Raw genomic sequence first — 13,062 nt, 5'->3', positions numbered from 1 at the left:
AATTTGAAACTTATAGAGCAGTGCATAAGTAATTAAGCACAATGATGAACTTGGATAAGATAGTTCTTATGGTCCTGTTATTCATGAACTTCTCTAAGAAAAGCAGAAAAGCAAACCAAACTAGCAAAAGAATGGTTACAGCTTACAATCATCCAATCCAATTTGAGCATTACATTATGACCTGCACAAAGGTCAAAACAAAACAGAAAAAAGTTAGGAAGAAGTCAAGCAAAAACATCAAATAGTACATCACAGCATTCAACTGTAGATACATACACAAGTTAAATAAGTTGAAAATTTAAAGTATTCAATAAATACAGTATAAATGAGATTGATATCTTATTTATACTTCAAATCCAATATTTGATAGTAATACTCCTTCGATCTCCTACAAGTAGTCGGTTTCATCTTCTCACAAAAAGAAAAAAAAAAGTGTAAATAGAAAAGTAAAATATAATTTTCTAAAGAATATTTCAAAAAGTCTATGAATTACTATTCACAGTAGATAATTTTCTCAAAAATATTTTGAAAATCCTATCAATTCAATATATGATATATATCTACACAAGATTGGTCCCCTGGACATGCTTGAACGACGCCACTCTAATACAATGGATTCTTAATTTTACGGTAAATTAAAGTTTTGAATTATTAATGTTTTGAAAAAAGAAAACACAACTAGAATGAAACAACTATCACATATACCGTTAGTGATGAAGGCACTGGTTTGGGAGGCACTTTGAATTCCTCTTACGACGAATTTCAGAACTGTAGTATTCAGAAAAGCCTTACACTTGGAATGAGAGTTTATGATGTCTCTTGTAATGATTTTATAGCAAAAAAATTACACATATTAGGAAGGAAACACATTCCTAGATGAATGACAAGGAAGTTTTCATCTTTCCTAATTAAAAGATAATTTTTCTTTAATTGTAATTGTAAATCTTTCCTAAATAATGAAAACAATGACAATCCGTTAAATATACTGTAACAGATTTCATGCCAGAGGAGCATCGTCGGAAAATATTGTGTTTTGGCGGCGAATCTGCATTGCTCCGACGGGATTTATCAGGGAAAACATCGTCAGAAAATATTGGATTTTGCGGACGATTGTGTCTGACGGTGAATCCATGATCGTTTTGGCGGAGCCTATGCCAGGATCGGCGAGTTTGCAGCGGCGAATCCATGGTCTGCGTTGAACGAAATGGTTTTGAGGTGTGTGTCGAGAAAATTGTTTTGTAGACATTAAAGATTAAAATTATTATTGAAGTTTTGATTCTGAGACAAACACATCAAACTAAACTCGAAAATGAGACAATCATTTTATGAAACGCCACCTTTAGTAAATAAATTGTATAACAAATATAAATATTTACATTGTTACGAAGCATGTCTCAAGAACCAAACAAAGAAAAAAAAAGCATAGCATAGGTTTACAGAGGTGGCATGGAACTGGAAATAAAGAGAAAAGACGTACCAGAAAAACGAAGAAACAAGCGTGATGCAACACTATCCACAAATTTTGCTTCATCTTATAAGAAAAAAAGACGTAGAAATTATTTCACAGTATATTTGTAAATTAATTATAAAGATTGTTCACTAAAAGAATTGTTAACAGGACAAGTCAAACTATTATAGTAAAATAGGTCCACATTACGAAATCCAAAACAAGTGAACAAAATTTATAGTATTTCATTTTGTATATCTATAGAAATGATCAGAGTCTGGCCCTCAAGCATGGCATATAAACACTAGACACCAAATTGAATGACCCTAAATAAACACTAGACAGTATATTTGTAAATTAATTATTGTGACAGCCCTGATTTCCCGGGAGAATAAGAAATGGGCTATGTGACAGGACTAATAAGCTTTAATTGAATAAAATAGGTAATATGCCCTGAGGGTTGGACATTATGCCGTATTTAAATGAAAACAAGTACGGCATTATAACATAATTATTCTCCCTATCAGGATCGGAAGTTCGAAGGTCTGAGACCAAGACAACGTCTCATACTAAGAATATAATAGATGCGGAAAATAATCGCTAGAAAAGTGATGGAGAATGAAATTCATATTAGAAATATGAATAAAAGTATTAATATAGTTAGGCATCAGATAATATTCACTAAGTGAATTTATTTCAGCGGAAGTAAACATAGCATTTCTTCAAAATCCATAGCAATAACCCTTCCTCAGCCTCGCACGTCACCACCAGCTGCTCAATCTGCAAAAGGTTTTGAAAACAATTGCAGGGCTGAGTACTAGTGTACTCAGTGGGTTGAGCCATTTAAAAACATTTAAATGTCATTTACTGAAAAAGATAATTCATGCATTAAACAGTATAACACATAATGTTTTTAAAGATGAGTCACTCCATGCATACTAAAATAATCTGAGCTCATATTTTCCTGGCCATCTATTGGGCATGCTATCTACAACTGGTTGTCACCGATCTCTCGAGACAACAGGTTCTGGTGTACGTACACAATTCTGGTTAGCAGAGCTAACAATGTTCTGGTTGGCGGAGCCAACAATGTTCTGGTAGAAGCAATAACCAATAGAGAGCAAAAACATTTTAAGCATGAACTATCAACTTTAACATTTTATAAAAATCGAGCTTATTAGCTCAAACATACATTTCGTAAATAAAGCCTCACCTGATTTGGAGAAAATCCAAACACTATAACTCAGCTGATCAAGAGCCTAAATATCCTCGTCTGTAGGACCTACAAGATAAGTTCTCAACTTAAACTCATAGTCCTAAAATCAAGCTTAACCTTCATGACTTGTCATCATTTCTAACTAGATTCGCAACACCCGAGTTTTCATAAATTCAACATAAAACTTAAAAATCATTTTTCTTGGCTAAGGGTTTCAATAATACCCTTGCTCGGCTTTTGCTTTAAAAACTCATCTCGAGTATAAAATCAACTTAAAAATATTTTGCTTACAAACATTTGTAAGACTTTAACTTATAATTAAAACATATAACCAAACAAATAAACATGCAGCCCAAAAATATAATTAATAGCCCAAGTTATAAAAATGCACCCTATTTTATAAAAAAAAACGGCCCAAACTATGAGCCCAATTAAAATAATACCTTGAGTCCATTGAGTTAAAATAAGCTAAGGGCCCAAGCCCATTTCACTTATGCCTTCACCCTAATTTAACTCCCACACCCTATCTCACACACAAAACTCACGCCACACACTCACTCCCTCTCAGCCGCTCACTTTCTCTCGGTCTCCTCCTGCCGCCACCACCGGACGGCAGCCAGTCGCCGGTGGCCGGCGGCTCTGGCCTCCTCTCTCTCTTCTCCTCAACTTCTCTCCCTCTTCCCTCAACTGTTGCCTCCCTTCTACCCCTCTCCTCGCCGCGCCAAGCCGCGGCCGCGCCCCCTTTCCCGGCGACCCTCGCCGCCACCATCTCCTGCCCGGCGTCACCCTCACCTTCCTTCTCTCTCCTGGCCGATGGCAGCACCACCATCGCCGCCCTCGCGTCGACAGCAGCGCAGCCCAGCAGAGACGGACGCACGTTGTTTAGTATGGGGGCACGTGCCCCCACAACTTATTCCTCTTTTTAGTTACATATGTATATTTTTACAAATATCTCAATTACCAATTCTAATTCCAAACTAACTCGGTGCCCCCACTTTTTAATTGTAACTTTAATTGTAACTTTATTAATTTAATATGCATATAAATAAAGGAACTCAATAGGGTATTAGGTTTGCATGGCAGTCAATAGCTACAACCCAACTTTTCAATTAGTGGTGCAGCTACCTTAAAAAAAATGGTAGAAACGAAAAGCACGAGTTATATTAATTGGTTTATTTGCTTATAACACTAGCTCTTATTCTTTCGGTTGCCACTGTTATAGTTGAAAGAGTATTTTTTGCAATAAATGTCATAAAGAACCGTCTACACAATCGGATGAGAGATCAATAGATGAATGATAGTTTGATTGTATATATTGAGAAAGAAATTTTTGATAATGTTGATAATGAGTCAATTATGCAAATATTTCAGTCAATGGAAACTCGTAGGTTCCAATTTTAATAGTAGTAATTTTTTTAACATATTATATATATATATATATATATATATATATATATATATATTTTTTGTGCCCCCGTACCAAAAAATTTCTGGATCCGTCCCTGCAGCCCAGTCATCTCCTCCTTCTGTCGCGACCGGAAACTCACAGCAGCAGTCAACACGATAGCGCCGCCGCCGCCTCTGCTTCTCTCCGCCGCCGCCCCTGCACACGCAGCGGCGTCGTTGCTCCGACGAGCAATCCCTCACCCAAACTTCATCAATTTCCTTTTGTCCATCTAGATTTCTAAATCTGAGTTTCTTTCTTGTAAAAATCAGTGAATATGCATTCTATTCCAATTTCTTATGAATTGATTCATTTATGCAGTGTAAAGAAAAGAAACAGAATTTGTGGGAGTTTTTGGTTTTTGATGCAGATATGAAGATAATGAAGAAAATTGTGAATAAAGCTTTACAAAATAACTAAAATTACCGATTGAGATTTCTGCAATTGGAAGAACCAGGATGAATTATAAAAGACTGAATTTTTGTTGGATTTGTTGGGTAAATGCAGTGAAGTAGATGAGATATATATATACTGGGTTAATACGAAGCATAAATGTGTGGCTGATGAAATGAAGAAGCGTGGCTGAAGCAGAAATCACCAATGTGTGGCTGATGAAATGAAGAAGCGTGGCTGAAGCAGAAATCACCACCGGGAATCAATTACAATTAATTATACTGGGCTATCAGCTATTGGGCTCAAGCTAAAAAAATTCAAAATGGATCAATATGCTATTTCAAATGATTAAAAAAAAACAATCTATATAATTAAGCTCAATTTGCTTTAAACTTCAACCAATAATTGTTGGAATTAAAACAATTTTTCTCCGGGGTGCGAATCGATGTATTTCTAAACTCAATCATTCTTCTAAAATCATATTAAGGAAAATTCGGGGTTTTACAACCCTTCCTCCTTAAAAAAATTTCGTCCTCGAAATTTCGAACTTCCGGGTGTCATTCTCAGCTTATAGCTATCATATACTCCTTGTGGTTCGTAGTGATTCTACTAGAACAATATGCTTGCTTTTCTAATTCTGAATGTCATCCCAAAGGATAAATACTTTCTATGACTGCGAACTTTACTATCTAGTACGTCAATTATATGATCGTACCTTCCAAGTCTTCAGTTGCCTGAGCTGTATGTTGCTGGTTAAGGGCATAAGCTCTGGCCATTTGAAGTGGTCTTTTGCCTCGGTTTCTTCCTTGGTTTTGATTTTGATGCTGAGGGCCTCCCAGTGGTGTTCCTGGGCATTGTCGAGCAAAGTGACCCTTTTCTCCACACTTATATATAATATTATGTTATAAATTCAGTAAATCGATTAATCATATTGATTTTTCGATTTAACCAGCAATTGAATTATTTTTCAAAATATTAATCGAGATTGAATCGATAATCCCAAAAAAATTGGATAATTGTATCTGATTTAAATAACGATTCGATTCGGTACTAACCAATAAGCGATTAGCATATTTAGAAAACACTAAACAATTCGATTGCAGTTTTGTTATTCTGTACCTCAGACAAAGAGTATTTAAAAATATGAACCCTTCGGCCTCGTGATCCATTCCTGCCTAACAAACATGTAGCTAGGATGTATGATTGCATCGACCCAACTTTCATGCAAAAGAAAGAGCATATATATATATGATTAATTAAAGAATATATATCAACTTGACTTAATTTAATACCCGCAATTTAGGTTACAAAAATACCTATAGATGGTCCACATGCATGATAGGTAAAATATAAAAAAGGACAATCTTATTAATGCACTATAAATTTGTCTCGCATCTCATTTTTCTCATATCAAACAAAACATCCTGCAAATATGGGTTCCGACTTCACAGGCCCTTCAACCTTAGCTATACGTACATAACATTATTATTAATAATTGGGAAGCTTCTAATAATTCATCACGGACCAGATTTTTTTTACACGTGGGGACTCAAACCCCCGATTTATTAATTTGAGAAAAAATATCTTATCAATTGAGTTGTATTTCTTTGTCTCCATCATGGACCTAGTTAATTGCACATAAATTATAGAATTTTCTACAAATTCTTATTTTGCACATACACTTTTAAAATTGTATTTAAAATATTCAACTATTAATTTTTTTCTCATTTTGCATATTCGTATATTATCCGACGTAGTGACATGACATAAGTATGTTTAATTGGCATAAATATACTAATGAGTTATAAAGATGACTACATGAAAACAAAATAGAACCGACCTCGTAATGTATATTGGATAGAAATAATGTCGTTTCAGTATAAATTTTGGCCTGAAGATGTATGTGATGATGAGTGAAATACGCACCAGCACTGTGCATAAGACGACTGACATATTTATCTTTATTCGTATTATTATTATTGCTATTTTTAATATTTGGTGCAGCGCTGACTTGACATGCCTGACTTAACCCGACTCTCACCTTGGCAAGCTCAGTTCTGCCTCGGTCCTAATATTCCAGCCATGTCAAACACCATCTCTGACAACTCAATTTCAAGACGAAGAGCAGTGTACCAAGGCTTGGGCCTAATTGCTTGAGTTAATGAGCTCAAGTGTTAGGTTTATTTTGATGCTTATAAATAGGACTTTCATTATTAAATTTGGGGGACTCTCTCTATACAAAATTATATTGTAATAAATGTAATAACTCCGATATATAATGAAAACTCGAGCAACCTCTGTGAATGTAGATCTTCATAATCGAACCACGTAAATTCTCGTGTTATTTTCCGTTTTTAGTTACTATATATTTTTCTGTTGAGATTAATTTTACACTCAATGGTACGAGTATGCATAATAATAATAATAATAATAATAATAATAATAATAATAATAATAATAATAATTAATAGTATAAATTTTAAAATTAATATAAAAAATAAAAATTTATTGAACGCTAATATATTAATATTTTCAATTCTCTACAACTTTTTTTGGTGCTCCCACCATCTCTCTACTTTTATCTATAAAATCCTCTTACAATATCTTGTAGCAACCATCGCCCTTATCCTCATCAAACAATCTAATGGAACACTCTTCCAATATTCTTGCAACATTAATCTTCTTCATTTGTCTCTCCACAGCTTGCAATGGTGCGGTTTTTGACCCATGTTCTTCTCCCGAATCGGATCTATCCGTGATCCACATTTACGGTAAATGCTCACCGTTGGTGTCGCCCAAACCCGCCACTTCATGGGTTGACACCATCCTCACCATGGCCTCCAGCGACCCGAAAAGGGTTTCCTACTTGTCGAGCCTCGTCTCGCCGAAACCCGCCTCCGCCCCTATCGCCCCGGGCCAGGTTATAAACACGGGTAACTACGTCGTCCGGGTCAAGATCGGGACTCCGGGCCAGCTCTTCTTCGTGGTCTTGGACACCAGCAACGACGCTGCATGGTTCCCATGCAGCGGTTGCACCGGGTGCTCGTCCACCCTCTTCGCCTCCAACGCGTCCTCCACCTACGCCTCGTTGGACTGCTCCGTACCCGAATGCACCCAAGTCAGCGGGGTCTCGTGCCCGACGGTCGGGTCGGGTTCGTGCCTCTTTAACCGATCCTACGGCTCTGGGTCGACCCTCTCGGCCACGCTATCACGCGACACCCTCACATTAGGCAATGACGCCATTCCCAACTACGCTTTCGGGTGCATCCACGCGGTCTCGGGCGGGTCGATCCCGCCCCAAGGGCTATTGGGTCTGGGCCGCGGATCAATGTCTCTGCTCTCGCAAACCGGGTCGGTCTACTCGGGCGTATTCTCGTACTGCCTGCCCAGCTTCAAGTCGTACTACTTCTCGGGCTCACTCAAGCTCGGACCGGTGGGCCAACCCAAGAACATCCGGACCACCCCGCTCCTCAAGAACCCGCACCGCCCATCGTTATACTACGTGAACCTGACCGGAGTCAGCGTGGGACGGGTCAACGTGGCAATAGCACCGGAGCTCCTAGCGTTCGACCCGAGCACCGGGGCGGGTACCATAATCGATTCGGGTACGGTGATAACCCGGTTCGTCCAACCCGTATACAACAGCATCCGTGACGAATTCAGGAAGCAGATCACGGGGGCGATAAGCTCGTTGGGGGCGTTCGACACATGCTTCGCAGCGACAAACGAAGAGATAGCGCCTGCAGTCACGTTTCATTTTACGGGACTGGATTTGAAGCTGCCGATGGAGAACGTGTTGATCCACAGTAGCTCGGGGTCGTTGGCGTGCTTGGCGATGGCTGCGGCGCCAAACAATGTGAACTCGGTGCTCAATGTGATAGCCAATTTGCAGCAGCAGAATCTCAGGATTTTGTTCGACACTGTCAATTCTCGCCTTGGGATTGCTCGTGAACTCTGTAATTAGCCTCTGTTTTCCTTCGGTTTGTTCCATGTTGCCTCAACTTTGTATTGAATTGAATTTCTATATATTTCTCACCAGAAACAGAGCAGCTGCTGTTTGCCAATTAATCTCTCTTAATATCTGACATTCAAAGTTGAAATAATAGCTTCCATCAAGTTCTGATTTTGCATATCACCAACAAAATTCAATATTTAGGGGAGTTTATTTTGCATGACACATAAAATGCATGATTGAATATTTTTATTTACAAGAGTAGAATTTCACCAATCTCACGCTTTCATTGAGATAAAAATCAAGCAAAATTAACCTAAATAATATAAATAATCAAGAGCCTTGAAATATTCAAAAGTCTCAATCTATTTAGGTAAATAAAAAATTAGTCTTACTATTTTTATATATCAAAGTTAATCCTTCAAAGTAAATGCTACCACCAAGCGAGATCGAGATCGAGACCAGCCCCTTGTCTTGAGTTGAATTGGAAATTAGGGTAGAGCGACCATTGCAATGAGAAGATAGGTAAAAAGTAATCACTGCATTCTGTCAGATATTCCCATAAATTAAACATTAGTCGGCAATCAAATTATAAGGCCTACTGTTACAGATTCCGTACCAACAAGTGGCTGGAACATTTATATACAACCTAGGAACAACTACAATTACAACTACGAACTATTTCAGACAACACTGCAGATAAGATTCCACTTTAGAGAGAGAAATGCATAAGATTTTTCTTTTCTTTTTTCTTTCCAAAGGGGGGAAAAGAATGAATATTAAGAAAAAGGTCCACCTACAGCTTGGATGGCGACACGAATCAGTCTGAAAGCTCAACACTGAACCAGAAAAACAGGGAAGTGCGAGTATATATGACTCGTACTCGCTGCAGGGAGAGTGTTCCGCTTGTCAAGACAGCCTTTGCGCCTCCCTCGATCCTTGTTCGCATTACAGTAACACAATCACCATTGTTCTTTAGTGCAGCTGGAACTCCATTGGGAGGGCTTGCAGTGGTCACAATGGCATGAGAGAGATGGTCTAAGGGATTCGTCTCGCATTGGAGAATACAGCCATCAATCGTTAGCCTCCCGCTCCTGTGCAGAAGGCAGCAACCGAGCTCTGCTCTCACAGTCAGATTAGCCAGTTTACAAGTAGCCAAGAACTCCAGGGCACTGTAGAATCACAACGAAACTACATTTTCTAAAATTGTTCAAACTGGTAAGGTTCATTCAATTTACTAACCCATAGAATGCTCGACACCAACTGATTAATTTCTAAACAACCACAAAAATATGACCACTGAAAACACATGACTGGTCACTGGAGTATTAACTATTGAACTCGATCATCGTCATATTTCCCCCTTATGGCTTAGTGGTGTGAATCTCAACTGTGAAGTGGGAACCCATAGAATGCATGGAAAGACAATCGTAGTGCAGCATGTAATGCAAGTATATGATGTATATCAGACATTGCTGTTGTGATTATTAGCATGTAATACAAGTATATGTCATATCCAGCACAAAACTCTTTATAAACTTAAGAAAGGAAACTCCAAATGCAGCAAACCTCTCAGAACCACGGGAGCAGATGAGTGTTGTATCATCAGGAAGTTCACCGGCACCGATCTGAGATTAAAAGGTGGAGATAAGGCACTTTTCTGTATTATATGGTATGAGTCAATTGAAAAGGTTAAACAACATAAATCACAAACATAAAGACATCCTGAAACCGAACCCCACATATAATCAATCACCCATTATCAGACTCTCAGATGAAAGTAAGGTAAAAAGAGCGAGGATGACAGTATAAAGGATGACCACCTAAACATATTTAAAGAAATTCAACAAAGGAATATGAATGTGAACAATAATAACAAACCAACAAAATTAACTAGGAGTTACCAATAGGTAATCGAGCAATAAGGGGAATAATGATTTCTGTCTATTTTAAAGTTTTATAACGGCATTCTTTTTGGACAATAATAATAACTTTAGCAATCGTCATCTCTGCAACTAAACAGAAAAGTCCAAACTTTGAGTATGAATTTTAGGCATGTCATAATAGAATAAAGAAGTTGGCTGCAAGGCTAAATTTGTATACCTATTACCTACCAAATATTCATTGTACTTTTCCTCTCCCCCTCTTACAGAACCTTATCTTATCACATCGATCAATTATGTTCGGCACACTTGCGTGTAATGCTCCTAAATACAGAAATTGGTGCTGTGGTGGAAGCATATATTTTTTGCAACTTTTGGTACCAATGCAAGTGATTTTCTTCAACCACATTTCTGTATTTCATATTGATGATCGCCTTTGATGATCGTACACTGCTCCTTATCCAGAACAAAAGATAGAAACGAAGATAACAGCACGACACACACACTGTTCTAAGCTCAACATACAAACAGATATGTCTAAGGCAAACTCCACCTTTCTCAGACATACCAGAAATGGAAACAAAGATGAGACAAATGACAGGAGATTATGGAATAAACTCCAAATATACGGCAAAGGGCTCATAAATTACCAGACAAAGAGGCTTTTTGATCTGAATATTGGACGTGCGGTGAATCCCTCCAGCTGCAATCAATATAGTGTCCCCAGGCCTGCAAATCATTAAGCTGAAGAGTTTTTCCTTTCCCTAGTAGATTCGTTCCCCAACACTCAACATCAACATATGAAGCTTCACTGACCTTGCCGCAGAGACGGCTGTCTCAATATTGGGGTAAACTCCAGGCTCAGATAAATCATTGACAGACCTATCAACTCGCAACCAAAGCCGAGGGTGGCATGCTAGGAAACGCCATCTGCGGCAAACGAGGGCGGTGTTATACCGATCTGCAATCTCAACAAAAAATCATGACAGAATACTACCATAATTGAAATGTATGCACATCTAGGATGATAGAGAGATTTAGAATCCCATTAGGCATGGCCTAAGGATGGACAAAGTCGCAGAGACCGCTACTCACACTCGATTATTGCAAAAGTACCCCCATGAATTTACCATATCCATATACGAACTTTTTAAGTCTACCGAATGAAAAATGAGTTAAATACGTGTGAAATTAACAAAAACTTCGAAACTTGAATAGGGATATAACGGATACAAACGATTATCTACTCACAAAGTTGAAACTTTTATACATGAATACCTCACCAAAAATCAAGAAGTGCAAATGAAGAATCTTTACTATAATTAAAATCGATATACACACCTTGTTACCAAAAGCCAATTAAATTTAAGTACAAAAAAGAATATTGGCGTTCAATCAGCAAAAAAAAAAAAAAGAAGCAAGCTTGTAACAATTACACTACTTTAACTTCAACAATCCAACTATAATAAACAAAAAACACATCTGTTTCGGCAGTTACACTATATAACTCGAATTTCTCATCAAATTGCCGCATAATAAACCAAATTAACGTTCGAAACGACTTCAAACATAACTAAAGATATTCATAATACGGATTCAAAGAAACAATTGACTCACAAAATCAGTAATTCAACCAATAATAAATAGCTTAAATATCATAGGAACAATAAATCCATACCTGGAATGGGGCAGAGGAAGCTGAAAATTAGCATGAGACAGCCATCGTCAAGATTATTTATTTGACAATTGTATGCATTCTTGCCGCGCTTTGCTAATTTCTTGAGCTTCGGCTGCCCTGCCTCCATCTAAATCAAGCTTTCACCGAGAAATGAAAAAAAAATTAGGGATTTTTAGGTATGAAACAAAATTGTTTCTTTCAAGCGCTAGAGAAAGGGGATTTTAAATATCCTTTTCTTTTGCATAAAATACATTAAATAAATATCTTTTTCTTTTTTTTGACAAAAGGGGATATTGTATTTGTATCTAATAGAATACCTGTATTAACTATTATCAATTGGGCTGTCAACGAAGGTGCGCAACAGACATTTGTTCGCAGCCCAACTCAGTATTGACTTACAATTGGACATTTGTTCAAAAATTACCTTTTTTTGTAGTCCTTATCTAAATAATAATTGTAAATTTATTATTGTTTTATAAATTTAGCTTCCAAATTAAAATACCTAATTATATAGACTTGATAGCTGACCTGACAGAAAGGGTACCACATTGAGTAAGGAGGTCATAGTGGGGTGACTTGATAGCTGACTTGATATTTTAAGTTTTGATTTTTGTATTTTTCATTTAAATTTAATTGCATAAATTTAAATAACACAATTATTTCAAATTTAAATTGCATTAATTTGAAAATCCTAAAAATTATATAAATCTTAAAAATTTAAAAATATATTCTAAAATAACTATTCCGGCCCTAGAGGTTCGAAACGTGCTCGATCAAATCATTTTGGAATTGAGCATGCATATGCCTATCTTGGAGAAGTGCATCTCTATGCACATATTGCTCAAAACAAACCGGAGTTACTCGAACACTCTCCATCGAGTCACTGCTAGACGCCCCGTGACCTGTGTCGTCATCTCTCAAATGGGTAGCTCTTTCACCTTCGTTCTCCATAATCATATTGCGGAGAATGATGCAACACATCATGATGTCCGGATGTTCGACGTACCAACCCCGCGCTGGACTTCGAATGATTCCCCATCGAGCTTGAA

General features: G+C 37.5%; 2 protein-coding genes and 1 long non-coding RNA gene across 4 annotated transcripts; 1 reads left to right on the top strand and 2 right to left on the bottom strand.

Moving 5' to 3' along the window:
* Positions 1 to 2,056: 2,056 nt before the first annotated feature.
* Positions 2,057 to 5,205, bottom strand: LOC131006839 (uncharacterized). 2 transcript variants are annotated; one of them, XR_009095781.1, is made up of 3 exons: positions 4,534 to 5,205; positions 2,661 to 2,729; positions 2,057 to 2,227 (listed from the first exon to the last, which is right to left on the bottom strand). It is a non-coding gene; the product is annotated as an uncharacterized LOC131006839 (long non-coding RNA). The 2 variants fall into 2 exon arrangements; XR_009095780.1 differs by lacking the exon at positions 4,534 to 5,205 and adding an exon at positions 3,107 to 3,677.
* A 1,788-nt stretch (positions 5,206 to 6,993) lies between these two features.
* LOC131006837 (aspartyl protease AED3-like) lies at positions 6,994 to 8,564 on the top strand. Its single transcript, XM_057934000.1, has one exon. It carries the CDS (start codon positions 7,145 to 7,147, stop codon positions 8,462 to 8,464), a length of 1,320 nt encoding a protein of 439 aa, XP_057789983.1. The 5' UTR covers positions 6,994 to 7,144; the 3' UTR covers positions 8,465 to 8,564.
* Positions 8,565 to 8,974: 410 nt separating this feature from the next.
* Positions 8,975 to 12,316, bottom strand: LOC131006838 (F-box protein SKIP5-like). The gene is made up of 5 exons (XM_057934001.1): positions 12,014 to 12,316; positions 11,152 to 11,296; positions 10,986 to 11,064; positions 10,022 to 10,080; positions 8,975 to 9,624 (listed from the first exon to the last, which is right to left on the bottom strand). The coding sequence occupies exons 1-5, from the start codon at positions 12,138 to 12,140 to the stop codon at positions 9,273 to 9,275; spliced, it is 762 nt and encodes a 253-aa protein (XP_057789984.1). The 5' UTR covers positions 12,141 to 12,316; the 3' UTR covers positions 8,975 to 9,272.
* Positions 12,317 to 13,062: the final 746 nt, after the last annotated feature.

Source organism: Salvia miltiorrhiza, chromosome 1 (assembly GCF_028751815.1).
Source record: "Salvia miltiorrhiza cultivar Shanhuang (shh) chromosome 1, IMPLAD_Smil_shh, whole genome shotgun sequence".
Classification (NCBI taxonomy): Eukaryota; Viridiplantae; Streptophyta; class Magnoliopsida; order Lamiales; family Lamiaceae; genus Salvia; species Salvia miltiorrhiza.
Note: the sequence above shows the minus strand (reverse complement) of the source record. Positions and strands in the feature narration are given on the sequence as shown.

What these genes read in the sequence shown, in the direction of transcription:
- LOC131006838 (XM_057934001.1), bottom strand. Translation starts at nt 12,140, where the DNA reads ATGGAGGCAGGGCAGCCGAAGCTCAAGAAATTAGCAAAGCGCGGCAAG. An exon ending in ACAGCCGTCTCTGCGGCAAG is followed by an intron (nt 11,065 to 11,151) that starts GTCAGTGAAGCT and finishes AATGATTTGCAG; the next exon opens with GCCTGGGGACACTATATTGA. An exon ending in TCAAAAAGCCTCTTTGTCTG is followed by an intron (nt 10,081 to 10,985) that starts GTAATTTATGAG and finishes TTTTAATCTCAG; the next exon opens with ATCGGTGCCGGTGAACTTCC.
- LOC131006837 (XM_057934000.1), top strand. Translation starts at nt 7,145, where the DNA reads ATGGAACACTCTTCCAATATTCTTGCAACATTAATCTTCTTCATTTGT.